Genomic DNA, 27,261 nt, shown 5'->3' on the forward strand with positions numbered 1-27,261 from the left:
GCTGCGCTCACGTGACTTTAAACTCTATCGAAGTCCAGAGTTGGAAGGTCGAAATACACATTAGAACGTTTGAACAAGTCATGAGGCAGTCCCTTCAGGTAGAGCTGCGATCATCTAGCGCAGCAGAGTATTTAAATTCGAGGGTCATCCGATGATTGAACGGTGACTTGATGGAAGGGCGTGTGAAGACGATTGGGGTACCCACCAAATATGGGAAGGATGGTCTGCAGTCAATGATTTTATGTCAACGGAGTAGATTACATGTGCATGCGCTACAAGGCTTTGTAGATGACTGCACGTATACAGTACTTATACCGGGACACTTCGTCCTGATAATGTATAGCCCGTGGGGCCATCTCCACCGCGGTCGTAATATTCGCTTTCCGTAGGGCACGCAGAGTATTGCTGCGGGGAAGAGGTCCAATGAGGAGTCTAGAAAGGTGCGCATGTCACTCTCAGAAAAAGGTGGTCCGATTCGACAGGGAAAAGAGCTTACTGTATAGTCCAAAGATCTACCCAATCAACTCATAGCCTCTCCCTTTTGACGGTGGTGGCTTCCCCGAGTCATCCTTATCCTTGAATACTTTCAACAACGCAGCCAGCCTATCATCAGTTTCTACCATCATGTCCGTCGCAACTTCAAGCAACGCCTCCCTCATCAGCCTTGTGATGTCCTGAAATGAGTCCAACGGTTCATCCCCTATGCCTCTCAATAGCTCATGCACTTGTTCGGCTGTTGCCTTCATACAGGAGTGTATTCTCTCCTTCACAACCGCAGCTGTCGCGTCATCCATTTCCAATACATGTTTGAAAAAGAGGGCCACGGATGCCTCATCGGAGTACTGCGCCGTAATGAGGAATGGTTTTGCAAGCGATTCGAAGTACTGCGTAGTTTGGCGGTAATCAGAGAAGTCGATTGTACTGTATTCTTCGAAATCAACACGTTGAACTTGTAGCATGGCGGCAAGCTGAAGTACTAGCTCTTGTAGGTCTTCCATGACTTCTAGCGCAGCGATACCGGTCAAGACGGCTACAGAGCCTATCAATGCTGTTAATGAATGAGGTCAATGTATGTCCAACGAGACTCGAGAGGGTTCATACTGTATATTGCGCCCCGAACTTTGGATCTCGATGTTCCATCCTTCCTGTACCAGACTCTTTGGGATATTCTGGATGAAAGACTAGACTGCAAGGGTCTCGACGTCGAATGAAATGGCCGCAGGGCGGTGATTTGAGGTTTAAACCTGGTATTGCTCAACACACAATGGTACCGAATCAATGACGGTGTGGTTTGACTGCGCGAGAACCTGATACTTGTAGTGGCCGTTGAGCGATATAAAGATGTGAGCATGAACGGAAGGTGAAAGCGATGAGCTGTGCGACCAGCTTGACGTCGAGCTCGACGTTGATGAAAAAAGAAATGCTGCTTCGTGGGAACTTCGGCCGATGGGGTACGGACTTTGTGAACCGACCGGATCCTTATATAAGCCGCTCGGCGTTCGGCGTTTAGACTCCGCTTGAATTTCAGTGTGCGCTTAAAGTGCTTGGTGCTGTTTTCCCATCGAGACAGTGACTGGGGTCGTCTTCAAGGCACTGTTTTCGATCCAGAATCACGAAGCTTCAAGTGGTCTGTGAGGTTCGTTTGATATACCTCCCAAGTTTGTCCAAAGTACATCCGATTGACAGGCCAACCACCTCCAAGGGCCGGATTCGACCGTAGGCCCGGCCATCCTACTGGACGAGGAGAAAATTCGCCCACTTTGAGACGCTCGAGATACTCCTCACGCTCTTGACCTGTTCGTCTGGGTACAGCGTTCTAGACACCTGAACCACGGAGCAAATCAAAGGGCCGTTGAGGCGTCCCGGACCGCGCTTACTAGACGTTCTCGAAACGAAGAACAAAGCTCGGTGAATTGTTTCTGATGAAAAGTTCAAAAGAATGTCTAATTTGTAGTGCCTCTTCTATTGGTCCAGAGGTTATTTTTACAAGGTTGCCCTCGTATTGGCCCTGCCGAAATTCCTAACAAGAGACCCAACATTGACACCAAATGATTCGAAGCCCACTCATGATCCACCAAACCTGATGCCTTCGACCCGCAAATCAAATTTACCGTCGTCACAAGGACTCCCAACGCCATATGGTTTCACGGCTTGATGTTGAACTCTCCCAGGGTGCTATTTACCTTGACTGGTTCTCCTCGGTTGTCATTTGTCACACCCCAGCATCGTCATTTCTTCAGGATCTCAGCGGGAAGAGCACCGGACCGCCCGGTTTGTCCAACTAACGACCATTGAAATCATAAACCGAGTCTATACCGAGGTTAATCGACGGAACAAGTGTAGCACATTGCGACGCAAGGGTTGGAGGACTATATAAGGACTCTTCTTTGGTGAGGATACTGCAGACTAGACGGTCTTCGCTCTAACTTGGTTTCATCATGAAGTGGTTCGCATCTCTCGTTGCTTTCGTCGCTGTCCAGGCTGCTGTTGTACGTTGGAATGTTACCAGTTTGCGGACAATCAACTGACAGAATCGTGTTCTTGTTGTAGGCCTCTCCCATCGAGAAACGCGCCTCTACAAATGATGTCGCGAATGTAGGTTATGCGACTCTCAACGGAGGGTGAGTGTGCATTCTAGTGTTTCTATGCAAACTCGGTTAAAATTCCCGAAAATTCCAGAACATCCGGTGGCTCTGGAGGAACTGTAACTACGGTTACCACCCTTGCTGCTCTTACCAGTGCGGTTACAGGCGACGCGAAGAAGATTGTCATCATCTCTGGTAAGCCTCACGGTAGATGATTCTCAAAATCACGTTAAACGCGAGCAATTTCGTAGGTACTATCACTGGCAACACAGTTGTCAAGGTTGGATCCAACACTTCAGTGTTAGGTGCTAGGGGATCCGCCCTCAACGGCGTTGGACTGCGCGTCCTCTCGGTCTCGAACGTTATCATTCGTAACGTTAAGATTTCAAAAGTCCTCGCAGAAGTTGGGGATGCCCTTGGTATTCAAGATGCACACCAAGTCTGGATTGACCACGCCGATCTCTCCAGTGACCGTGACCATGACAAGGTGTGTGTGCCTGCGTTCTTTCTCGCCTCGTTTTCGAGTTCTGATCCTTCATGCTTAATATCTAGGACTTGTAAGGAACATCCGCCGTTTGATTCAGTTTACAACTCTCATCCGTGTTTTAATCTAGCTATGACGGCCTTCTCGATATCACTCATGGCTGCACTGGTGTCACTGTCTCCAACAGCAAGCTCTATGACCACTGGAAGGTATGTAGATAAACTCGAGTGCGGCAAATCTCTCAAGTACGCTCACGTAGGCTTCCCTCGTCGGACACTCCGACAGCAACGGCGCCGAGGATACCCCCATTACTGTCACTTACGTCGGTAACTACTGGAGTAACCTTAACTCTCGTACACCCTCTTTCCGCTTTGGTGAGTGGTAGTATAACTGTATCTTTACGACTAGCTGATCTCTCGTGTTTCAAGGACACGGTCACATCTTCAACAACTTCTTCGAGAACAACAGTGACGGTATCAACACTCGTGATGGGGCTCAGCTCTTGGTTGAGAACAACGTCTGGGTTGGTGAGTACAAATGTTGTTCTCTTTTAACCATCGATAATTTGCTGATTTTGGCATCCGTGGTCCTTCACAGCTCCTAAGAAACCTCTCTATTCTACAGACGGTGGCTTTGCTGTAGCCAAAGGAAACGACTTTGCTGGTGGAGAAAACACAGCTCCTGTCGGAAACTTTAACACTGCACCATACTCTTACAGTTTAATTGCTGTCGGCAGTGTCAAGTCTTCCGTCACTGCCAACGCGGGACAAACCTTGACCTTCTAAACCATAAGAGGTCGATTGTACTGTTCATGATGTAATATAGTCAATGTCAAAAAAGGCTGGTTTAATTCTGCTTCTCCAAACAGTCGCTACTCGTCAAACCACGACAGTCCGAAAAATGTTCGAGAAATAGATATCCAAACTGTCCGTATTCATGTTCTCCCTGCCCCTTCACATCCTCAAAGTCGATTATGATTCAGAAAACATCTTCACCCTCTCTCGAGTCATTGGCTGCACTTCCCAGTACCCTCCTCGTTCTCCCTTCCTCCTCAAATACCATCTATACCCCGTAACTGCCCCAGCAACTAGCCCAAAACCTCCAAAAACACCGAACACAACCCCCAAACCGATCTTTTGGGGTTTCTTGCTATCTCCAGACCGTGAGGCACCTTCCGCCGGACTTGGTGATGTGAAAGTAAGTGATGTGCCAGAACCGGCGCTGGTCTGTGATGTGGCAAGTGGGGTTGTAGGAGTAACACCCCGGCTGGTGGTACCACCCTTGTGAGTGAGAGAGGCTGTTCCCGAGGTCTGGGTGCTATGAGTAGCTTGCGGGTTATTCAGAGTAGCGGCACTGGATCCTCGGGACATTGAACTTGTCTGCTTTCCCCCGGACCCCGTCTTAACTCCACTAGTATGTTTCTTTTTGTCGTCGTCGTCTGAGTCCGAGTCCGAGTCCGAGTCTGAGTCCGAATCCGAATCCGAATCCGAATCATCGCGACGGCGACCACCTCGAAATTTTTGGCGACGGGTCGAGCGACCTCGAACTACACGGAGATCGGTGGGTATAGTGATTCCAAGTGGTAAAAGCAGTCTCGGTTTGGATTCCACAATCTCTGAGCCCCTGGCATCCAAAGAGTCAGACGCCGACTGATACAGCCCAGACTCCTCTTTGCGATCCATCGGCACCTCCATTATCTTTGGTGGTATAACGACCGAGCTGGCTCCGCCAGCCAGAAGCAACCAGGATAAAACGACAGAGAATACGGGACTGAATCTCATGAAGGAAGTTGGTAAGAGTGAAAGGGGGCGCACTCGCGTTCAAAATTTTGAGAATGAACGCTGCCATTGAAATTAGAGAGAAAAACACGGTCAGTAGGTCACCCTATCTCAGCCTTAACTCCGATCAAGGTTCGCGGAGTTTATGAGATCAGACGCAACTTTGTTGTCGACGTACTCCAAATGACAATTGATACGCAGCCGATATAGGTTGTAATAGGAAGAATGAGAGACGGAAAAACTACGTGCCATGAATACTAAGACCGTTTCATGCATTTTGTCTAAATTAACATACATGAATTCACTGTAGGAAGGCAAGTAGAGTATGATATAGTAATCTAGGAGGAACACAAAAGGAGGCAGGAAGAATGAAATTGGTCGGAACAAGAATGAGTATGTATTACTCTCTGACTACTTCCGCACGGCTGGCGGGGGAATATTCTCCTTCCCTATCCCGGAAGGATACAGCCGTTGTGACTTGCCAAGCTGCTCCACCTCATCACCTTTCAGTGCACTTACACGCAGTCCGCATGAATCTCCCGTCCGAAGAAAGAGATCGGCATTGGCTATCGTGTCAGAATCAGAGGGCTTAACGGTGAAAGAACCCGGCGTGTAGAAAGAAGGGGTGAACTGATCGCCGGTAGAGTCGAATTTCGTAAGGGGTCGAACGCCAACTAGGTCAGAGTGTTGATGAGGGCCTTTGGAAGGCGTTGCAGGACCGAGAAAGACACTTGATAGGCTTGAGTAGGAATCGCAATCGGAAATCAGGGTGCATATCGATACATCGCCAATGTCCGCTTCGAAAGAGGTGGAGGGCTCGAGCAGTCCAACAGTAAAGAGCGAGTATTCAGACCTTGATGAGAAGTATCCCAGTGAAGTCGTAATATCGACAGAGCTGGAGGTGGATAGTGATTGAGATGGAGATGGAGATATGGAGCTGATCGGGTCGAACGTTGAGGCGTTGAACCTATCGAAGACATTGGTAACATTGAGTCGACTCGATGCGTCCTCCTGCTCATCAAAGGTCTCGGGAAAGGAACGACTCTCAACTATATCGTCTTCGCTATCGGGATCAAACAGAAGTACTTGAACCCAGTCCATCTCCAAGGCATCGGTATCAGGATCGTCTTCTGACCATAAAGCTTTGTCTCTGAGAAATCGAGGCGCGCAGTCAGAAGCAGGGATAGGGCGTAGAACCTTTTTCGAAAGATCGGGTAGAGCCAAAGCCGAGCGTGAAAGTCCATGATCAGAAGTGAATGATTCTGTAACGATAGCGAAGCCGAGGCCGCCAGGCGCAGGGACAAGTTGAATATCCGACTTTGTGATCAAAGTGTTCATTGCCTGTCCAGCCTGCATCACCGGCAATGTCAATACATGGTAACTGCAACCTTCTCGATTACGCACCACGAATGACGTACAAGCGTACGAAGGTGTGTACACCATCCGAACCTTAATCTGATCCAAAAACTCTTCTTCAGTCATGCCTTCTATCGAAGAATCGTCGGGGTATCCAAAAACATTCTCAACGGTCCAGGATAGCGATTTTGAGTCTTGCGATCCTGAAATTATGGAGTAAGGAATCTCGTACATCACAATCGCTCCTAAACCCGTCTCATACATCCGGGCAATCCGACGTTGGGAAACCTTTACGCCTTTCAGGAGGTCAAAAAAAACACACTTTGCGACGAATTTTCGCCAGATAGTTCCAGGTGGATGGCGAGATGAGCGAGCGAGATAACCAACTGGGCGAGATGGAGTCTTGGAAGGTTCTGAGTTCGATGAGGCGGCATGGCGGACGATAGAAGAATCTACGAGAAGGCGCCGAATATTTGAGGACCAATTCTGTGAGGAATACATTGTTGAGCCTTGACTTGGTGGGGGATGTGAGAAACGGTTATTAAATATTAAGCGTCTCGCGGCTCATGATCACGTTGTTTAGGGCAGGTCAATACACGCGACGCGTCCTGAGAGTGTCATTGGAGTGTCACTATATATACTCTTCGGACTGGTTCGTTGTGCTTCCACTTTAAGGGGATACAGGTGCTTATTAGTGTACTGATAGACCTTGCCAGAGTTGCAATGAATGTGGACAAAGATCTATAGGGCCTTTGGGGCCTGGGCTCCAACGAGACTTTGGTCACGGTCGATTGAGAGGGCGGGAGAAGTCTCTCGTCCTTAGAGGTCAACTTTGATTGCGGTAAGGATCTCGCCAGAGCATGAAAGGACGAAAAGGTCAAAACTTAATATACAGATCTTACTCAAAACTCACTCGCTATCAACCTGCTCAGATATTTGCCAGAGACAGTAGCTACGGTGTGCAGGGCGGGGAGAACGAATTAAGGTCGTTGATACGTTGTATGTCTTAGTCACGATCTCCTAAGGGAACGAGCGTAACGGCGCAGAAATATTTGGCAGACTGAGGCGGCAAATACCCTAATTGGACGCCCGGGTACTTCTGTAAATACTCTGTGAAAAGGTTACTATTAGAACACTATAGACCCGAGCTTTAGGGGTGCTTCATCAATCCTATCCCGTACTGCTTTTCAACTCCTGCCCGAACAATCAATATATTTATAGGTTGGTCCACATCATTAAGGCATTAATAACTCACATTTGGAGAAAATTCATAGATGATCATGTCCTTCAGGGATGCATGAAGTCGCCGTATCTTTCTCGACTCCCGAAATCCAAAGCACCACATGAAGGCAGCGGATATCCGGCCACGAGAGGCGACGCGGTGCCCTAATCTCCAAATTTCATTCAGCGTGCTTGAAGCGAACGAAAAAAGAGTCAGACAGGGTTCACGGATGTGGTGAAGATGATTCTCACTCCTTCAGGTTGTTTAGCTTATCTTCCGTCTCATCGGCCATACGCTCATTCGCTTTGACATTCAACGTATCTTCGGCGTAGACTACGGCACAGTACGTCGTTTCACATGATGTTACGACAAGAGGTCGTAACTTCTTGATCTGGGAGCGGTGCGGAAGGTGGGTATTCTGAGTAGCACGATTTCACTGAAAGCAAAAAAGCCTACTGGTCGAAATTCGTGAATGGCCAAGGCCGTATCAGCTAGATCTCCAAGCTTGATACCTCGTAATTCTGGAACGTACGGGTTCTTGGTAATTTCCTTCAGCCTCCTCTGTACAGCGTCGTAAAGATTCCGATCAGAGTCTGCCAATGAGGTTATTGTGGCCATCGACGACGAGACGATATATGATTGAGGATGCAGGGAGGAAGCAGAAGCCACACGAAATCAACGTGATTTCGGTCGTGCTTTTATAGTCTTTGGGTTCCTCTTTTCCACGCGACACCCTGGGGTCCCCCGTGAGTGAAAACCACACACGGGAAAAAGAATACGAACAAAAGCCATGATGGCGTGGCGTTTAAGTTCAATCCAGATAGCAGACCGGACGGCTCAAGATCCTGAGTCAAGTGTTGGAATAGGCAGCCGGATGAATCAGAGCAGAGGTTACGATTCCCCCGTTCCGTGTGAGAGGTAATAAAGTACAGTGATCGGTCGGAGAGTGTAGACTAGATTCGTGGTGAGTTCCATTGGCCTGGCTGTTGCTGGTACGGCATTGGGCTGAGAACGGGCGATGTACTAGCGTAACCCTGACGAATACCCACTAGTGAGAGCCGTGATCGTCGCACCTTTGTCGACTACTCTATGAGGTACACACACTTAATTAAGTCAAGGCGACTCACAAAAGCTGTTGTGCCCATCCGGGAACAAGGCGTTTGCATTTTGTCCCAGGAACCCCGTAATACCCCGCCTTTGTTGAGTAAAGGTGACCAAAAACCCGGGGGTGGTCTCTGTCATCCCGACGACTTCATACCAGGCTCAACTTGGCAACTTGTGCAGCGAAAGTGTCGCCCGTTAACCCGATCTTCAGCGTGTTCGATAACATCAGGCCCCGGGCTCGAAGGTTGAACCTGTGTACTTCTCTGGGCCCGTTATGATCTTGAATTGATGATTCATATAGAATACATAAGAAGCCTTCATATCCGAAAGGTAAGTCGTGTTCCAGGTCAATGTCAACCATCCTGGAAAAGTCCTGAACCTCAATGTCAAGTCGTAATTAATCTTGACTTTATAAGAGACAAACCGTAATAGGCTATAAATCTTCCAATGAGGAAGCGAGAGCTTGGGGGTGAATAAGAATTCGGAAACCACGCATTTGCAAGGAGTTTGTGATATATCCCTCATTTTTTACGCAGAGCACTTCGAGATGTGACATTGAAAGGTGTTGGCGGGAAGTGAAGCTTGCAGGGCAACGGGCAAACACTACTAAGTCCTTGCGGCGTGCGCGGCCCGCGACGATCGCCTTGAGGCTGATCATGAGGATCTAGATCTGCAATACGTAAGTATACGTACACGCTGTTACCTCAAGTGTTGCCAGTGGATTTCGCACGTATCATGAACGGTTGAGCGCAAGTGTTCAAGTACTCAATGCTATGTACCCTTCCAAACAGTATATAGTGTTAAACGATAACTAGCCGCCTAACAGTATTAGTATTAATTATGCATATCTATATATAGTACTAGCACCACATCAGTCAAGTCAAGAAAGCGGTCAGATACATATCCCGATATCGTCGTTCGATCCCCAATCTTCCTGAACACCGTTCTGGCGAGCCATTATGAACCCCAGTAATCAATTTGATCCCAAGGTTCTCCGCAACACCGAAGCTCCTCTATATGCTCAAGGAAGCTCAAGATGTTTTTCGCCATCGGCCGCTGTTTCGGTTTCCTGTCCCAACACTTCTCAATCAATCCCCAGACATTATCCGGGCACCAAACCCCAGCTTCTGTCGGCCGGTCTGGTCGAATGTTCAAAGTTGCGACGCGTAACATTACAGCGGCATCGTTGAGCGTTGGGAAAGGAGGTTTGCATGTCATTATCTGAAGACAACCAGTATTATGATTAATTAGACTTTCTTTTGTCAATAAGTGGAAGCCGTACTTCAAGAAGGGTGCACGCGTATGCGTAAACATCTGCAGCAAATTTATCAATTTTCGAGGTTCGACCATTCGGTACTAGTGACGCCGAGTCGTCCGACATGAGTATGATTTCCGGTGCCATATAACGGAGTGTTCCCTTTTGACTACCAGTCGCAGTCGTTGGGTTGAAGGAAGAACTCGCTTCGTGGACCGTTGTTGCCAAGCCGAAATCTGCTAGACGACAATGACCGGCTTCGTCGACGAGAATGTTTGGCTGTTCGGTGTTGAGATGTTAACCCAGGTGACATGGAAATTTGTTATCGACCTACCGGCTTGATATCACCGTGTGCAACTTTGCGTGAGTGCAGGTAGGTCAGCCCGGCTGCGATCTCTCGACACTGCCGTTCGAAATACGAATGAGCGACATGTGTTCAGGTATCCTGGGGTTACTCACCACGACTAGTCTATCGTGTCCGGTATTCTTCTGAAGGAAAGAGATGATGCCCCCATTCTCCATCCAAGGGGAGACCATACAAAAACCGTGAAGAGGAAATAGTTCGTTGTTCACGCCTAAGAAGGGCAAGACATTAGGATGATCAAACTGGGTCCATATGAGTGCCTCTTTGCATAGTTCCTGATGAGCAATCAGAAAAATATCCTCAGAGGAAGCTCGAGTCTGCTCACGTTAACTGTCTTCTCCTTTCTAGCAGAATCATCTGATGGGAAAAGACGAAGAACTTTGAGGCATACATCTTTTCCTCCGCTAATGCCTTTATATATGTCCTGATTAAAGGAGGCTTTCGATTAGCATATCACAAAGGTAACAATTAACGCTGTTTTTTATTCACCGAAAATCCTCCTCCGCAGGCGGGATGGTTGTTTCCCTCAGGCCTCGCGACGTCGTTCACAAATAATGAACTTGGCAGTACACGGTATTTTTCAAAAAGACGTCGGAGGTGTCTTGTGCATTCCCTGCGATAACCTACAGAGTCTGCCGTTTGAATTTCCTACGGACAAGCGAGGTCAGTGGATGAAAGCACATGGTTAGAACATGAAAAATTGAACTTACCGACTGGACCACATCCGCCAATTCCTTGGCCTGTTTGTTCGAACAATCTTTGAGGAGGGCCGTCAAGGGTAGCCGGCCCTTGTTGTCCCTCCTAATTGACGTGTCGGAGTCGGAGTCTGAGTCCAATGGTGGTGTCACAAGGATAATGGGTATCGGTGACGGACATCGATCATAGGAATCGAGTGAGGCAGATTCCGAGCTTGAATGGAAAGGTGAAGCCTCGTGCGTCGTAGAATCAAGGGTTTGATTGTCAATGTCAGATGTCCAGTCGGATAAACTTCTCAGCGATGGTTGGGGGACTCCATTCCGAGGATACTAAATATAAAATTCGTAACCTTAATTGAGGAGATATTGCTGAAAGTTGTGGATAAATACCTGTCTAGCCAGGTCCTGGACAATGAAATTGTGAAGGAATTTCGTGTGTTTCTTCAGTTGGCGGCCATCGAGCCAACGTCCAAATAATTTAGAAACGCGGCTACCTCGGGATTGCGCGTTCGACAAAAACGTTTCAATATCGCTCAACCTCCTAAATATTATATGTCTTGGATTAATGGTAATATTTAGAACCACGCGAGAACTTACCTTTGCAGTTCTTCACGTCGGTCGGGTTGCATTGAGAGTGCAAGATACGCTGTCTCGCATGATTTAACGACTATCCCTCTCATCTCGGGGACCGCCTAAATGATCTCTTCAGTAATAATTACAAATGAGAGCGTTGCCATGCTGGCGACGTACCTCGCCTAAATTATGAATTGACAAAGCCAAGGTCACAATTTGATTCGACTCGGGTTCGGATCTATCCTTTGAAGCCTTGTCTAACGCTTCGAGGACTCTGCTGAAGACCTCCATAATCGAATCTGAATCGAATGAGCTGGAAATAAAGTGTACACGTCCTCTTGGCCAGCAGAGGGATGTTTCGAAGTAAGAGAAGAGTATGGGGTATAAGTGTTGTTAGCTTCCATGAGGGGCAGTCATGGTAGTTTATAAGCCCTGCGGACTTGCGGCTGGAGTTATACCTCAGCTTCTAGCTGCAAGCCGACGATTTTCATCTCCACTAGAATCCACAGCAAATACGATCAACTGCTCTCCGCACCTGCTTCCTCACGTACCGCCGTGTCAGAAGTGTAAAGCTGCTGGAACGATATGAAAATTGAACTTACAGATACCTCGCGTATCAAAAGCACTGTAGCCAATTTAATTGTAGGATACCGGCATCTCACCCTCAGACAAATCGCACAGGTATCAAACAGCGGATTTTATCGGTACTGCAAGAACCACGACTCACCGTCTGGACTCCACGACAAGTTTCGTGGCACTTTCGAAGATTACAGCCTCAACTTGCTCCCACTGTGCGCGTTTTCCATGCCAAAGGTGTGCGTAAAACAGGCATGAAAAAACAAACATAAGAAGCGAGGCTCAAAGCACGAATTACACGCCTCACGCATGGCAGGATGCGGTGATGTCGATGATGGGCGAAGGGCGTGATCGTGGCTACTTTCGGACTTCAGGCTTAACGGCATTTGGTAAAAATGTCCGGAGGAATCCGTGGATCAAGCGGCAGAACTGCCGATTTTTTTCGTCGAGGCGCGTTATGTCACGTTATTATGGTCACGCTTCTCTGTTTCCCCCCTCATATCCGTCTCGACTGAGCATGAGTGTCTGTTATTTCTTTATTCTCTTCATATACGTCACTAAATTCTTAACCACAGAATTTTACGACCTTAGCGCCGGAAGAAGACATTCTAAGCGATGTCGTACCAAGCAATATTGTCTCTCGCCAGGTAAACACACAGCTATCCTGTCAGAGACTTTACTGAGCATGACTTATCCTCATAGCCAAGTGAAGGCGCTGATGGAGAGAGCGAGCTTGACGATATGGAAGAAGACGAGTTGGTTGGCGATGAAAGGGTACGTCGCGTTCAATCTTTGTGGTGTCAGACGTCTCTGAGACCAGACCGTAGGTATCATCGTCGAAAGGTCAATCGAACGCGAAAAGGAAACACAATAAGGAGAAGAGGAAAGAAGCGGAAGGGCAGTTGCAGTTGAGACGTCAAGAAATGGATAAGGCCAAGGTGCGTTCTTCCCTTTGTTGCGCTAAAACAGTCCTCACGCGACGCGTTGCAAGATTGCAGACGCGGTGAAAAGATATTCGTATCTGCTGGGACAAACAGAACTTTTCAAACATTTTGTTGACATCAAAGTGAGGAAGATCCGACTTGCGTTGAACGGTGACTAATTTGCGGAACAGCGAGCAAAGGATCCAGAGTATGCTGCACTTCTAGATGCGCAACCTAAACCTAAGGGAAGAGGGAGGAAGAAGGCTGTGTACGCTCATTTCAAAGCCGTCCTCGAGGATGATAGGATGCTAACCTCGTTCCATTTCCAGTGACAACAACGCCCGGCATCGGAAATCGGAAAAGGAGGAAGATGAGGAGCTGTTAAAAGATGGAGAGGCAGCAGTAGACGGAAACGATCAGCCGTTCGTGTTTGAGGAATCTCCGAGCTGTGCGTGATCCTTCAGTTAAAATTGAACATTGCACTGATGCACACATCCTTAGATATCAACGGTACAATGCGAGGGTATCAGCTGCAAGGACTGAACTGGATGGTGTCGTTACACCATAATGGATTAAACGGTATACTCGCTGATGAAATGGTACGTGACACCACTGGCTCTGAGATAGAAGCCCTGTCTAAAACATGCCTGCCTAGGGTCTCGGTAAAACCCTACAAACGATATCGTTCCTCGCATACCTAAAACACTACCGGGAAATCAAGGGACCACACCTCATCATCGTTCCGAAGTCAACTCTCCAGAACTGGCGTCGAGAGTTTGATAAATGGACGCCAGGATTCAATGCAGTTGTACTCACCGGAACGGCAGATGAACGGAAAGCCATCATTCAGGAGCGACTGATGACTCAGGACTTTGAAGTCTGTATTACTTCTTACGAGATATGCCTTATCGAGAAGGGCACGTTCAAGAAGTTCTCCTTCGAGTACATCATCATTGATGAAGCCCACCGAATCAAGAATGTCGACTCGATGCTTTCTCAGGTCGTTCGAGACTTCATATCTCGCGGACGGCTCCTTATCACTGGAACCCCACTCCAGAACAACCTCCAAGAACTCTTTTCGCTCCTTAATTTCATCTGCCCGGAGATTTTCTCAAACTACGCGGATTTGGATAGTTTCTTGCACAAGGATTCCGCTGAAGGTTCGGAACAGGAAGAGGAGAACAGTAAGAAAGTGGTAGAAGCTCTCCATAAGATTCTTCGACCCTTTTTATTACGAAGAGTGAAATCCGATGTCGAGAAGAACTTACTTCCCAGTACGCGTCCAACGCCGTCCTCATGACATTCTACTTATCGCCCACCTTTCGACAGAGAAAGAAATCAACATCTATGTTGGGCTCACCGAGATGCAGAGGAAATGGTATAGATCAGTTCTTGAGAAGGACATTGACGCTGTGAATGGCCTGACTGGGAAGAAAGAAGGCAAGACTCGCCTTATGAACATGGTCATGCAAGTGAGCCGCCTTTCCTGGTTCCTTGCCCTCTCCCTTATCTGTACTTACTTTCCTCTCATAGCTCAGGAAGGTTACATGTCACCCCTACCTATTCGATGGTGCGGAACCCGGCCCACCTTATACAACGGACGAGCACCTCATCGAGAATTCCGGCAAGATGATAATTCTCGACAGGCTCCTCAAATCTATGAATGCCAAAGGGTCTCGCGTCCTCATCTTCAGCCAGATGAGTCGTGTACTGGACATCCTGGAAGATTATTGCTTATTCCGAGGCTACAGTAAGATGATACCCTCTCCCTCACCTGCAGCCTGCTCATGACGGCAATCCTTCCCAGAGTACTGCCGAATTGACGGTGGAACTGCTCATGATGACCGCATAGCTGCCATTGACGAGTACAACAAGCCTGGTAGCGAAAAGTTCATATTCCTCCTTACGACACGGGCGGGAGGACTGGGAATCAATCTGACCACAGCCGACGTTGTTGTACTTTATGATAGCGACTGGTGTGTTTTTCGTGTTTCCGTCTGAACTTGATGGCCAACGTCAGTTTCTAGGAACCCACAAGCAGATCTGCAGGCCATGGATCGGGCTCATCGTATCGGGCAGACCAAACAGGTGTATGTCTTCCGGTTTATCACCGAGGGCAGTGTCGAAGAACGCATGTTGGAGAGAGCTGCTCAGAAGTTGAGGTTGGATCAGTTGGTCATCCAACAGGGAAGGACGCAGCAATCGAAAGGTATGGTTTGCTGTTTTTGCTCTGTCCGTGGAGGAAGATTTCAATGGTGCTGGTTACTTCTTTAGCTGCGAACAAGGAAGAGTTGTTGGATATGATTGCACATGGAGCTGAGAAGATTATCAATGCTTCCGAGGAGTAGGTTACTGGACGTCGTTCTTCAAAAGTTATTTCTCACGCTACTTCCACAGAATGCTGATCAACGATGATATCGACGCCATCATTGCGCGTGGTGAAGAGCGCACCAATGAGCTGAACAGCAAGTACCAGGAGCTCAATTTCGAAGATTTGAATAACTTCAAGTCTGATGCATCTGTGCAGCAATGGGAAGGGGAGGATTTCAGAGCGGGAGTAAGTCACGGTTCTTATTGTTTTCAACGGCGAGCCAACAGCTTACAACGTTCATTCAGAAAAAACCACTCAATCTCAACCTTTTGTCCCTGTCCAAGCGAGAGCGCAAATCCAACTACTCAGTGGACAACTACTTCAAGGACACGTTACGAGCCGGTCCTTCCAAGGTGGAAAAGGGACCTAAGGTTCCGAAAGCGCCGAAGCAGATTGCTATGTGTGTGATATTGTTAGCGACTTACAACACTAAATCTGACGAAGATCTTCATTCAGCCAAGACTTCCAGTTTTTCCCTCCAGCACTTGCAGCATTGCAGGAGCGGGAGTTGGCTGTGCATAAGGTTTGTCAACCTCTCATAACGAGTGGAAGTCGCTGATCGTTTGCACAGAGACTTAACGGAATTCCGGCGACTATACGCGAACCCGCGGGCCCAGAGGATACACCAGAATCGCTAGAGGCAGAACGGGTAGCTGCTCAGGAGTTCATCGATACTGGTATGGTTACGCGTGGCCATGTTGAACCAGGATACTGAAAAATTTCCCCTCAGCTGAACCGCTCACCGAAAAGGAAGCCGCACAGAAGGAGGCTTATATTGAGGAAGGTTTCGCAGATTGGAGTCGACGTGATTTCCAACAACTCGTCAAGGGGCTGGAAGCGTACGGATGGTGAGCGTTGCACTCATATGGTGGTCTCAGTCTGAAGACTGATCATGTCGTAGGGGACAATCTATGGAAACGTATGCGGCTGATATTCAAGACAAGTCTCCTGAGGAAGTCGGGAGGTACTATGCTACTTTCAGTAAGAAGTGGAAGACTCTCGCGGGTAAGCCATACCCTTCTGTTTGACTTTCGATAGGTTGCTCACATACCTTCAGAATATCCAAGGATCGAAGCCAGAATTGCCGAAGGAGAAGCGAAGCGAAACAAACGCGACAATCTCGAGTACCTCCTCGAGCAAAAGATCGGGTCTGTCAAATACCCGATGCAAGAGCTGGAGCTCAACTACCCTACAACGAAGGGCAAGGTGTACAGCGAAGAAGAGGACAGATATCTGTTGTGTCGACTTTTTCACTATGGAATGCAGGCAGACGATGTTTATGAGAGGATAAAGAAGGATATCACGGAATTCCCGGTGTTCCGATTCGACTGGTTTTTCAAAAGCAGGTCACCGCAGGAGTTGCAGAGGCGGTGTAATACGTTGTTGAGCATGATTGAGAAGGAGGCTGAAGCGAAGCAACAGGAGGAGATTAAGGCAAAGGGTGCTTCCAAGGCCAAGGTATGTACTCCGCCTCGATAAATGGTGTTCGCTCTGACACCGTTCCCAGAAACGTGGCATCGAAGAGATCAAGGAGAAAGAAAAGAAGGAATCACGACCCTCGACACCTAGTAATACTTCTGCAACGTCTGCTAAACGGCCAACGAAAAAGAAGAAGGCATAGATGAACGAATTGTAGCTTTTGTGGGGCGTTTGGCCGAGTCGGTGGACTATGGACTGTAATTTATCCTATATCCCACAATCTGTATTATCATTATAAAAACGCATCACGCTAGAGACGTTGGGTGGAAATAGATGTATATACACAGTACTTTCCTTCAGTCGAAATCCATTACGTATACCTACGACAAATAGTTGACTAATTCTTCCAATTCCATGTATCTGTGTAGATAAAGACAAGAGGAGCCCGAGGCCCGGTATTACTTAGGATATGCTAGTGTATGTATCGGGAATTTAACGCAAGTGGTGAGGCATGTATTGGCACATTGAAGTCACAAGTCGGAAGGACGGCGCCTCTGCTGCCACCTGAGAACCGTAGGTGCACGGCGCGGCAATATCATCAAATCGTCATCGCGCACCAGATCTTCGGAAGTCCTCTCGACTACCTGGCGAACATTCACTTCGAGAGGCTAGAAATTCAAACCATCAGACGGAGCTGCCAGGAAGAAGTTGAGCACGAAACGCCGAGTGGCACCATACCAGCGTTCTGGACTTGTACATTGAGGACCTGTTATTACTGGTATATGACACCTCAACTTGGGGGTTCTTTTTTGGAATGTCAGGTTGGTCTCTAGGATCGCGAACATGAAAACTCCTCTCACCAAGAGATGATTCCGGGGAGGCACTGGGGCCGGGAGATCATAGAAAGATAGCATTGGCAACGACATGTCGCTCCATGGACTGATTCGAGGCCCCATCTTCCGCAACTCTTTTCGCGTGTTTAGAGAAGCGAGTAATGAGTTCGTGTAAACTGAAGATGTTAGACGAACCGATGAGCGGATGAAGATAGTGCGAAGTGAATCGACTTCGAGACTCACGCTTCCCGATAATGAAGTGAAGTCCAAGGAATATAAGGTTGAACCGCATGGTGAGCCACTTTTTAAAGTTATATGAGATGGGCGCCAATGATAAAGCACAAAAGACTTACACATATCAGGGACGCGGTGGCTGCGATACTATGACACAGAAGAATGATCAGTGCGCAAGGATAACGAACGCACGGTGTATCACCGCATTACCAAGTCAAAAGCCCGTTAATCACAAGAAGTAAAGCGAAAAGGAGATCTCGTGCATGTAAATCGGTATCTAATCGTCTCACTGTTCTCGTACCCCACACTCATTGCTATCTGCAGCGATCTGTGATTCACGACGCTGGCGTAACTACGTCAAAGTACAGTGAACGAACATAGGAACTTGGAAGGGTGGCAAATACGACTGGCAAGCGTACGATGACTTTCACTGAAGCAAAGGAACCGTAACACAACTCTAGCCCATTGAGGTATTTTGAGTGCGATATAATGCTCTGATTCTTCACTTACACTGCATAATCTTTCTAGGTATGTCAGCAAAGTGTATATGTGGCAAGCAACGGCAAGAATTGGAAGATATAACGAACGATAGCAACAAGCTTGACGACCAGAATTCTTGGGTGCAGCTGGCGATGGTACCTTGAGGCCAGCGCCCTTCAACCGGTGGACGGCAAGGGAGGACATTTGGCGGGGGTTAAAGCGAAGAAAACAGGTGAATACGACCCACATATCGACACAGGATGCACAGTAAATTGGTACGTGTTTTTATTCACCATATTCAGCGTAAACATCCGGCTGATAACCGTCGTTGTAGTTTGCTTCAGTAGCATATTCTTTATTGATGCCAGGACTGTAACGTTTAACTTTGAACAACTATAAGAAGCTTCCTGGCTGGCTGATGTGAGTAGGTGGGCTTGAAAACCGTTGTTTAGCGGTCCTGATGAACAGTTCAGGTACACGCGCAAGGTTTTGGTTCGGGAAGTGCGACAAACACCTGTCAATCCCACTTATTGGGTCAAGTTAGACCGACCGTTGCAGGTAACACCCCCCCTAATTAGATATGATTGGACTGTTTTCCACTGGTGGCGTTAATTTTCGTTAATATAATAATTTTTAACGCCTCCAACTGCCTAAAAGGTGATATTCTGGAGAGGCGAGAAGCGGACATACGTCACCCAACCGTCGTCATCACGCTCGACGTTCCCGACGCATCAAGAGGGCTTGCCGTCGTCGTCTCCGATAGCGAGATCATATCTCCCCCGGATATACCTCAAAAAATTCGGAAAAAAATCCTGTATATATTACATTAACTAGGTGGCCTGTGTTCACAAGGAACAATGAGTAATCAACAATATCCTTCTATTGAAATAAGATTTGGCAGGACAAAACATCTACTTAACTTGTAGCGGCAGCCCCGGATTACTGCATTATACAAGCATTATAACCTACTACGCCGAGGTGACTCAGGCTGGGTCCCCCAGTGACCTCCCAAACACCTCATGCTCAGCGGCGGCACTTCCTCGAGGCTGTAGAGGTTGGTAAATTGTTATGACCTAGTTTAGAAATTAGTGGCAAGCGCATCGAAATCGATCACTTCCTTCGTACCATTTTGTATTCCACATTGATTCCACACTTCATCGACATCCCTATCCTATCGTGATTATATTTCCCTTTGATATCGTTAGGTTTACCTTCAACACCCTCAGTCTGAGAAACCGTTGTAAAGGAGGCGGCTGTTGTTTCTGGAAATACGTGGCAGGTTGACTTTGACCTTGTACTACCCAAGTAATACCTTATACTATAGATATTAGAGAGGCAGCACTGGCGCTTGGGCATTGGTTAGACATAGTCGTGTATATACATATCCGCCATAATCTATGATCTATTTCTGAAAATTTGAGGTATATCCAGGGGAGATATGATCTCGCTATCGGAGACGACGACGGCAAGCCCTCTTGATGCGTCGGGAACGTCGAGCGTGATGACGACGGTTGGGTGACGTATGTCCGCTTCTCGCCTCTCCAGAATATCACTTTTTAGGCAGTTGGAGGCGTTAAAAATTATTATATTAACGAAAATTAACGCCACCAGTGGAAAACAGTCCAATCATATCTAATTAGGGGGGGTGTTACCTGCAACGGTCAGTCTAACTTGACCCAATAAGTGGGATTGACAGGTGGCGACAAATGGAATGGTTCTGATACAAATTCTAAATGGAAATCGGAGTCCAAGGTATTTCAGGGTAAGGAAACTCCAAAAGACCCTAGTCGCTCCACGTTGATCGGGCGTACCGGTCGAGGGCAGAACAGTCGCAATTGATTGGACTGCGCCCGCTTTCTGTGTTGGATTATTTTGTCGACGGTGTTGGACTGGAAGGGGGATAAGTCATTCCAAGAACGAGTAGAAGTTATGGGTGTTCACGAACATGCTTCGAACGGAAATGTTTAAAAAGAACGGGAAGAATGGCGGTATGGTGACAGAGGCAACATTGGTAGTGGTCAGAGGAGGGACGGATAGAAACCAGAAAGGTCAAGCCTACGAAGGCTCTTTAGTGTAGGAACTCTGTAAAACGGAGACAAGCGCACCAGAAATGACCATAGGTTGGCTCCATAAGGTCCCCCCTTTGTGGGTGAATAGGTGGTTCTCCTCGTCTTTACGGAGGTAGGAGTCGGGGCAGAAAGGACATAGCCTGAGATGATGATTGAGTGGCAGGAAGTTTTTACACTCAGAGGTATGAGCCACTCACAACAAGTCCGAATTGTCCATAGGTAGAAGAGCAGAAAAATGGGGCAGGGAGTCGCGAGAGGTTATGTAAGTAGGTAGCAAATATGGAGCACTTGCGGCCTGGAATGTCCATAGCATTTTTTTATCTATACCGGGATCAGCGTGGCACGTTTGCCGTCACTTTACTTACGTGGGAGTCCTAGAATCATCATCGCCAATTAAGCCCCATAAGGGTTGCCGTTCCCTGGCCCAGTTATTAATACGGCGAATCAACAGAGTAACCGCGGGCAGGATCAATATCGATACACCTCCGAACCGTAAAAAGTTTTTTGATTAAAGGCTGAGTAGCGTTCTAGTTTGAGCCTAAATGATTAATAGTCGACTGTGCTCAATGCTCTAACGAAATGGGAGTTTCGGTGAGGGGCTCACATTTCGGAAGTAGTAACTGAATCATTGGGCGTCAGCGACCATACCGACTGATCTTGAAATTGGAAAGAGGAACTTACTGGACCCTGCGACTACATCAAGCACAAGCACCTCGAAAAGTGAAGAATAGGAGTGAAGTACTAGTGAAGATACGATACGCACTCAGTCGCGTGGCCGCAAGTAAGACCTGGATTTAGAGCGTGAATATGAGCGTTGGGTGGGTTCACACCTCCAACTCACGATTGGTATCGTAAAGCAATAATTATGATCGCTTGCTGCAATAAACATATGAGATCGATGCGTGATTCCTGCAACTTTCTAACTACTCGCATTTCCAGATCTTGTGAGCGAAGAAACTGCTTGATTGTGCTGAAGTTAGGCAATTCCGGTTAAGATAGCACCGAATCTCTTACCAGTGCGCAATAAATGTTTGCGCTGCCTGATATTTTAACTTATCAACAATAGCAAGCACATGCGCAAATTTGGACATACAGTGACCCCGACGGAGAGCTTTCAGAACGGTAGAGCCCAGTCGTCAGTGAAAATAGCTCAACGAAATATCGCGCTCACTGCAATACTCCTAGAAGGAGATAATGAATCGTTACAATGTGGCAAACAGGGAGTGCGACGAACCATGGTATGTAATCGATGATGGACGTGTTGCCAAAGAAAGTCACGAAATAGAACACAAGAGATACAGCTGTACAGCTCGAGTGTACCAGATCCAAGAGCCTGGCCCCAGTTGCAATCATAACGAAGGTTAGTTGCAATTGCGGAGGCGAGTATGGTCAGCACTTACCATACAGACGATACCTTTCGGCGCATATTGGTTATCGTTAGAAAGCAACAGTTTAAACCCAGCATCGAATTTACCATCGTCCTTGTCCTCCAAGAATCCTTGGGATATAACTTGAAGTAAACGATACATTGTACTAGTACACATACAACACCACTAAACCTGGAAGATCCGTCAGGTTCCAAAATTCGATGATGATTAGCTACTCACATGAAGGCTATGAAACCACCAATGAGAAGGGCGCCGTAGCTATAAGTCGGGGACAACAAGGCACTCATTGCGTTTGGCGGGTACGTGAGATGGTGAGGATGAGGATTATCAGTAGGTCGAATGCACCAATTCCCCTTATACGAACGGCACTATGTTTTAAAGGTGTGTGTTGTTAGAACGACAATCGGTATAGCCTCTCAACAACTAGATTAAAATGACACGTCAAGTACGTTGCAACATATTTCGGACAGCTGTATATAGAACGTACCCGCGATGAAAGATCAAATATCGACCTATTCAGACCTCATGACGATTTAAACGGATACTTGGGAACAGCGCGACCCGCCAGAGAAAAAATATCTAACCCAGGGACCGGAGCTCAGGATTCCGAGTACTTTCCAAAACGTACGATGAATGGGGGAAGGCAGGTTGGAATACATTGCAGTGCCTTTCAAGCAAGGTGTAAGGAGATCGGTCTATTGACCATCACGTGCTGATATTTCCGTCCGCTGTGCGAATTACATCCCTTTTTATTCAAGGCTCCCTTTATACCACTCTCAACGCGTTTACTGAAATGTCTTACTTTTGCCAATCTATCAATACAGATTTGCGCACAGTAACAGGTGCACCCATTTGGGGAGATCCATGTACGGGTGGTTTTCATTTTCTTACACTCATACTCATTCGGGGGGTCGTTGCTAACGTTTTTGACCCGCAAGTGATAGGGCCGTTGTCGATACGACGGGGATGACGAGGAATTCTGAGGACACATTGGTGGCGGTGACACTTGAAGCTTTGCAGGTGGACAAATGAATGTCGGAAATGACGAGACGTAGAAGGACTGAGGAGAAGAGGGTCAACAGCACCTCTTAGCAACAATCCATGAAATGCCAGATGCGTGTTGCTCATTACTCATTTGTAATTTACTGACAGCTCGCCTTCGTAGTTCGCATAATGCCTGAAAATGTTTTGTACCCTTACAGTAAAGAACCTACGCTTCGTAAGGGGCAAAATCGTCCTGTTCGTTTCCCTTCGAAATTATATTTGATTTACTGCGACCAGAACAAGTCCCTTTTTACCAGAGAGTTGATACCAAGAAGTTGTGAAGAAGAAACTTCCATTATCTCGCGTCCTCGGACTCATACACGCTAGCAACCCCCCACCGGTCCACATAGCACGAAGTACTTCCTCATGACCAATGGCCAAACCCACATACGGGTTTCTGCGGTGCTTGAGTGTTTGCTTACCAGTTGTGACACGACTTATTGAAGCATTACTCTGATGTAGACACTTTGTGGCTGCTACTTTTTATGGTGAACAAATCAAAATCCACCATGGTCCCGGAGCGCGGAAGTTTGCGCCTGTACTCATATCCAAGAGGCCCTCTCGAGAAGAGTCGACCGTAGCTACATGGCGAGACGCGGTGTTTCTTCAATGACTGGCGATAAGGCGTATGTTTATCAGACTTCTAAGGGCCAGTATAGAAGACTAATGAGTTTACCGTGTGCCAGCTGTAAACTCAGTTCCGGCTGCGCCGGTTCCAAGAAAGCTGACAGGGTATGTATAGCTTAGGCGCGTACGAAACAGCAACCTCAACCGAGAGGGGGGTGATGTTTGTTCAGGAAGGCTCACAACATTCTGCAGTTCAATTCCTCCCTGAGCGTTTAGTTCGCGGACCGTGCTGTGTAGGCGCGTACGAAACAGCTAATCCAACCAAATGCGGCTAATGTGTTTGCTCAGGAAAGCTCTCAAGTTGTCAATGTTCTCCAATTCAATTCCTCCAGCGTTTAGTCTGCAACCGTGCCGTGAAATTCATCCTCTCCCGAAGATCCGCATCAGCTGCCATGACTTATCGACTCATCATTGAAGAGTGTTGTTCGAGGAACACGTGGTGATGGGTCTGCGATTGGAGCACAGGCTGCATTGAATTCTTCGGGCTTTTAACTATCGCCACTGACGCCGCCCTCCATCTCTCACACGTAAGTCTAATACACTGGTCTATGTGGTCGTGGCGGCGCCATGTGTTCTCTAATGAACTGGGCCCATCACCGAAATCCGCATTCTTGTGTACGAATTTAGTCCTGTGTTCAACAGCCGCCGCCAACACCTTTGACAACAATAAAGCTCATAATAATACACGTTCTCAGATAGTCAGATCGTGGGGGAATGCTGTCCGTCAAACATCTTCGATTAGCGTTCTAGGAGACGCCATGAAAATCGCTGAAAATCCGAACTCAGAAGGCTTGTCCAGGTCACATGCGGCGGCTATGGTGCTTCATCTAAATTGCCACGCTTTATAGGTGAGGCAGATACTTCTTATACCCCCACTGGAACCATCCTATCGACGCGGTAAAACCTGGATGGCTAACTCAGCAATGTGTCCCGAGTTTCAACTTTCAATACTCACGACTCTCAATCTCATTCGTGAAGGAAAAGACGATATCCTTTCAACAATTGCAGACATGGCACTAGAAATCTCTGGATATCGATCTGTATGGCCCCCGTCTTCCTCTCATTCGACTGGGGAGACACCGTACTCATAATCGTTCAGATATCAAGAATACGTCCTCTGGTCGTAACCTCTTGTGAAACCGTATACTCTGCGAACTTTTACACCAAATATTTTTCACAAAGCGACCAAGATTGTTATCCGGAGAGACAGTCTCTTGGTGCTAAGCTGGCTAGACTTACAGAGTAAGTGACCGTTTCATGAAACTGGATGTAAATGTCCTCACACCGGATTTCTGATTCGTCAGAACGCTAGATGATATCCGGTTACTGAGCAATCGAATCGCTTCTCGAGGGCGTCTTTCAGCTACGCTCGTTGAACGCATCGGTTTCTGGGAGTCGAACAAGATACAGAAACTCCAAAATATCCTGAAAGCTATGATTATTCATGATTTTTGGCCGGAGGTGGGTGCTTCAAGTTTCGTAGTTAAAGTGTTTGTCAACTGCCTCGCACTCGTGTTATTAGGATCAGAAGATGTTTAACACGCAGAGAAACATAGAGGAGACAAAAGTTCAAGCTCAAGCACCAATCCGAGTAGAGTGCGCACAGAAGATCCGTTGAGGTTTCAATGATCCAGATCCACGAAACAATCTTTATTGAAATCTCTCGCTTTAGCAAAGTATGAAGATAAACTAGATGAAATGACCCCATAAACATGCATATATAAGTTAACGATATGTTCCTGATGTTGAGGGCGGATATAGACGCGAGACCACAGGACAGTCCCACAGAGATGAGGACAACCATGAGGCGAACTCGAGACGCAACGATGCGAAGCAAATAAAGGGATGGATTGGAAATACTGGAAGAACAGTGCCATGCGCCACACGTGTGGAAAAACGGACTTGATACGACATATCCTCCCCAAATGCAAGGAAGTAGACCAGAAAGAAATCTGGAATTGAGCAAAAGAAACTTAGACCAAAAGAGGGGGAAAGTGACCAGAGATCGAATACTTGCATGCGGGAATACCGACTCTTCAACACCGTGAATGAGTGATGAAATGAAAGAAGCCACGTTCAACTCCGGCGACTCCAGAATTTTCCAAATACTAATAATATCAGAATCAGCACACCTCATTTGGAAATTGAGAAACTAGAGTAATCAAGCCTAAACCACGAGTAAATGGCTATACACAAGGAAAACCGGCAAAAGACCGATATCCTCCTTACAAACCGAAAACGATATGGGAAAAAGTCCTTGTCGTCCAAAGTACTTGGAGGCGCTACCTGAGCCCCACACGAACACACCGAGAACGTGTATGGCCGTAAGGCGTTCCTCCAGGTGGCTACAATATCCCATATGATTTGCGTGAGGTCTCTGTACTCGCCCTATGGTACGGGTATTCATAAACCAGGGGTCGAGTCCGGTTCCTCGGAACCTGAAGGGCTTTATGAATATGCCGACTCACATCACCCCAAACGCCCCACAAAAAAAAAAGGGATGGATTAATTACATACGCACTGACAGTACCCTACATACAGTACTTTAAGCTGGTTCTGGCATCGGGCCTCCAATTCATGTTGAGATATATGATAATCGATCAAAAACGGGCACGATAAACTTCTACACTCGGGGCGTGTGCCGAAAACTTCCGCTTAGTAGCTCTCTCGCTGCTACACGGATATCCTCAGGAGGCTGGAAATCTTCTGGTTAGCATAAGCCGGTCTTGAAGAATCTGTTTAGTTTACCCACCTCAATTTGTGCTCTATAAAGCGCTTTCTTCAACTGTGAATGGAAGTACGTGTAGGGCGTTTGACGAGGGTGTCGAAGCCCGAACGGACTCGGGTTGACGAGATAGCTCAGGCCACTGTCAATCACACTGAAGGAAGAGCAAAAAGTCAGCGAACGTCTGACATAGTTCAACGGGAGGGAAAAAGAAATACATTTTCGCCAAATCTTCGCCCCTCGTCCTGTTCCGAATCATTATTGCCAAGGGATCTTGCGAAGGGCTTTCTGTAGCGCAAGCGCGCTCGAAGATATAAACTGCATCGCATAGGAGCAGTGCGACTCCTTGTTCCTGTTGGTGCAGACCAGGTCAGCGGGATTTCAAGCGAGGTAATGAAGATGAGATCCTTACCTCCGCTAATCCAGTACCTTCGCTCAGCGATTCGAAGACCCTTGCTTTGGCGAGTGCCCCTAGAGCACCTCCAATAAGGTTCATACGGAATACATCGCCATTCCGAGTCGCGGACGTGAGTCCACTGACTAAATCTCGGTGCAAAGGACGAGCGTCTGCAAGTTGCTGTCGGGTCAGCTCGTCGCCCCCAAGTCCTTCTTGTCGTCCATTCCCTGGGTGAGACTGCCTGTTCGCGAACATTTGAGTAAGTATACGGTTGAAAAAAACTCTTGAAGGAGACCTGTAGTTCTTGGCCTCTCCATCCGTCAACCTAAGGTGTTATATATGTTTACGAGTTTAGCGCCTTGGGTATCAGATTCGGCTCCCTCTACCGACGATAGAATTGGAGAGTTGTAGATGTCTTGCCGGTGACTCGGTTCCAGAGTCAGACCAGTGCTATTAGCACAACTTCTGTGGCGTCGTTGTGTACTAGATCCGCCATGTTCGAATCTGCCGCGTGTGGAAAAGCATCCCTTTTGACATAGCCACCCGACCCTCTCCTAAAGCTCGTTTATACCCGAACGCTGTTTCTCATCGTAGCATGATAGCGAAAGTCTGAGGCTCTAAACGACAGGAATCGTTTGTTGTTGCCAGCCGCTGATGACTACGAAATCAAAAAAGAGGAACAGTATGATGCTTATTGGCCTCCCGGATCTAGACAGGAAGCTTGTTATCTCTAAGCGGTTTCAATGATGAAGAGGAGAT

General features: G+C 47.4%; 10 protein-coding genes across 11 annotated transcripts; 3 read left to right on the top strand and 7 right to left on the bottom strand.

Annotated features, from left to right (window-relative positions):
* Positions 1–194: 194 nt before the first annotated feature.
* On the bottom strand, positions 195–1,433 carry E1B28_001964 (uncharacterized protein). The gene is made up of 3 exons (XM_043147943.1): positions 1,102–1,433; positions 497–1,048; positions 195–432 (listed from the first exon to the last, which is right to left on the bottom strand). The coding sequence occupies exons 1-2, from the start codon at positions 1,349–1,351 to the stop codon at positions 513–515; spliced, it is 786 nt and encodes a 261-aa protein (XP_043016657.1). The 5' UTR covers positions 1,352–1,433; the 3' UTR covers positions 195–432; positions 497–512.
* A 1,005-nt stretch (positions 1,434–2,438) lies between these two features.
* On the top strand, positions 2,439–3,854 carry E1B28_001965 (uncharacterized protein; the record flags this gene model as incomplete). The annotated part of the gene is made up of 8 exons (XM_043147944.1): positions 2,439–2,489; positions 2,551–2,621; positions 2,680–2,780; positions 2,837–3,074; positions 3,200–3,278; positions 3,329–3,443; positions 3,498–3,596; positions 3,667–3,854. 8 exons carry the CDS (start codon positions 2,439–2,441, stop codon positions 3,852–3,854), a joined length of 942 nt encoding a protein of 313 aa, XP_043016658.1.
* Positions 3,855–4,040: 186 nt separating this feature from the next.
* Positions 4,041–4,850, bottom strand: E1B28_001966 (uncharacterized protein; the record flags this gene model as incomplete). Its single annotated transcript, XM_043147945.1, has 1 exon — positions 4,041–4,850. One exon carries the CDS (start codon positions 4,848–4,850, stop codon positions 4,041–4,043), a length of 810 nt encoding a protein of 269 aa, XP_043016659.1.
* A 408-nt stretch (positions 4,851–5,258) lies between these two features.
* Positions 5,259–6,704, bottom strand: E1B28_001967 (uncharacterized protein; the record flags this gene model as incomplete). Its single annotated transcript, XM_043147946.1, has 2 exons — positions 5,259–6,197; positions 6,252–6,704. 2 exons carry the CDS (start codon positions 6,702–6,704, stop codon positions 5,259–5,261), a joined length of 1,392 nt encoding a protein of 463 aa, XP_043016660.1.
* Positions 6,705–7,373: 669 nt separating this feature from the next.
* E1B28_001968 (uncharacterized protein) lies at positions 7,374–8,043 on the bottom strand (the record flags this gene model as incomplete). Its single annotated transcript, XM_043147947.1, has 4 exons — positions 7,374–7,397; positions 7,459–7,615; positions 7,677–7,816; positions 7,882–8,043. The coding sequence occupies 4 exons, from the start codon at positions 8,041–8,043 to the stop codon at positions 7,374–7,376; spliced, it is 483 nt and encodes a 160-aa protein (XP_043016661.1).
* Positions 8,044–9,452: 1,409 nt separating this feature from the next.
* Positions 9,453–12,130, bottom strand: E1B28_001969 (uncharacterized protein). The gene is made up of 11 exons (XM_043147948.1): positions 12,019–12,130; positions 11,594–11,951; positions 11,441–11,535; positions 11,234–11,384; positions 10,859–11,173; positions 10,638–10,796; positions 10,474–10,572; positions 10,244–10,423; positions 10,119–10,187; positions 9,812–10,063; positions 9,453–9,750 (listed from the first exon to the last, which is right to left on the bottom strand). The coding sequence occupies exons 2-11, from the start codon at positions 11,705–11,707 to the stop codon at positions 9,487–9,489; spliced, it is 1,698 nt and encodes a 565-aa protein (XP_043016662.1). The 5' UTR covers positions 11,708–11,951; positions 12,019–12,130; the 3' UTR covers positions 9,453–9,486.
* A 339-nt stretch (positions 12,131–12,469) lies between these two features.
* E1B28_001970 (uncharacterized protein) lies at positions 12,470–17,123 on the top strand. The gene is made up of 22 exons (XM_043147949.1): positions 12,470–12,515; positions 12,568–12,639; positions 12,695–12,766; positions 12,820–12,930; positions 12,984–13,058; positions 13,107–13,183; positions 13,245–13,363; positions 13,417–13,514; positions 13,571–14,189; positions 14,245–14,387; positions 14,449–14,665; positions 14,723–14,891; positions 14,943–15,124; positions 15,190–15,259; positions 15,313–15,472; positions 15,532–15,686; positions 15,743–15,809; positions 15,858–15,963; positions 16,017–16,134; positions 16,188–16,291; positions 16,344–16,744; positions 16,794–17,123. The coding sequence occupies exons 1-22, from the start codon at positions 12,510–12,512 to the stop codon at positions 16,905–16,907; spliced, it is 3,255 nt and encodes a 1,084-aa protein (XP_043016663.1). The 5' UTR covers positions 12,470–12,509; the 3' UTR covers positions 16,908–17,123.
* On the bottom strand, positions 17,116–17,870 carry E1B28_001971 (uncharacterized protein). The gene is made up of 4 exons (XM_043147950.1): positions 17,782–17,870; positions 17,566–17,714; positions 17,444–17,509; positions 17,116–17,373 (listed from the first exon to the last, which is right to left on the bottom strand). The coding sequence occupies exons 1-4, from the start codon at positions 17,828–17,830 to the stop codon at positions 17,236–17,238; spliced, it is 402 nt and encodes a 133-aa protein (XP_043016664.1). The 5' UTR covers positions 17,831–17,870; the 3' UTR covers positions 17,116–17,235.
* Positions 17,871–24,303: 6,433 nt separating this feature from the next.
* On the top strand, positions 24,304–24,998 carry E1B28_001972 (uncharacterized protein; the record flags this gene model as incomplete). Its single annotated transcript, XM_043147951.1, has 4 exons — positions 24,304–24,420; positions 24,480–24,622; positions 24,685–24,841; positions 24,903–24,998. 4 exons carry the CDS (start codon positions 24,304–24,306, stop codon positions 24,996–24,998), a joined length of 513 nt encoding a protein of 170 aa, XP_043016665.1.
* Positions 24,999–25,877: 879 nt separating this feature from the next.
* On the bottom strand, positions 25,878–26,850 carry E1B28_001973 (uncharacterized protein). Of its 2 annotated transcripts, XM_043147953.1 has the most exons (5): positions 26,798–26,850; positions 26,518–26,743; positions 26,324–26,457; positions 26,133–26,259; positions 25,878–26,075 (listed from the first exon to the last, which is right to left on the bottom strand). In XM_043147953.1, exons 2-5 carry the CDS (start codon positions 26,599–26,601, stop codon positions 26,004–26,006), a joined length of 417 nt encoding a protein of 138 aa, XP_043016667.1. In that variant the 5' UTR covers positions 26,602–26,743; positions 26,798–26,850; the 3' UTR covers positions 25,878–26,003. The 2 variants fall into 2 exon arrangements, with proteins under 2 accessions (XP_043016667.1, XP_043016666.1); XM_043147952.1 differs by having other exon boundaries at positions 26,518–26,850.
* Positions 26,851–27,261: the final 411 nt, after the last annotated feature.

Source organism: Marasmius oreades, chromosome 1 (genome assembly GCF_018924745.1).
Source record: "Marasmius oreades isolate 03SP1 chromosome 1, whole genome shotgun sequence".
Taxonomy (NCBI): Eukaryota; Fungi; Basidiomycota; class Agaricomycetes; order Agaricales; family Marasmiaceae; genus Marasmius; species Marasmius oreades.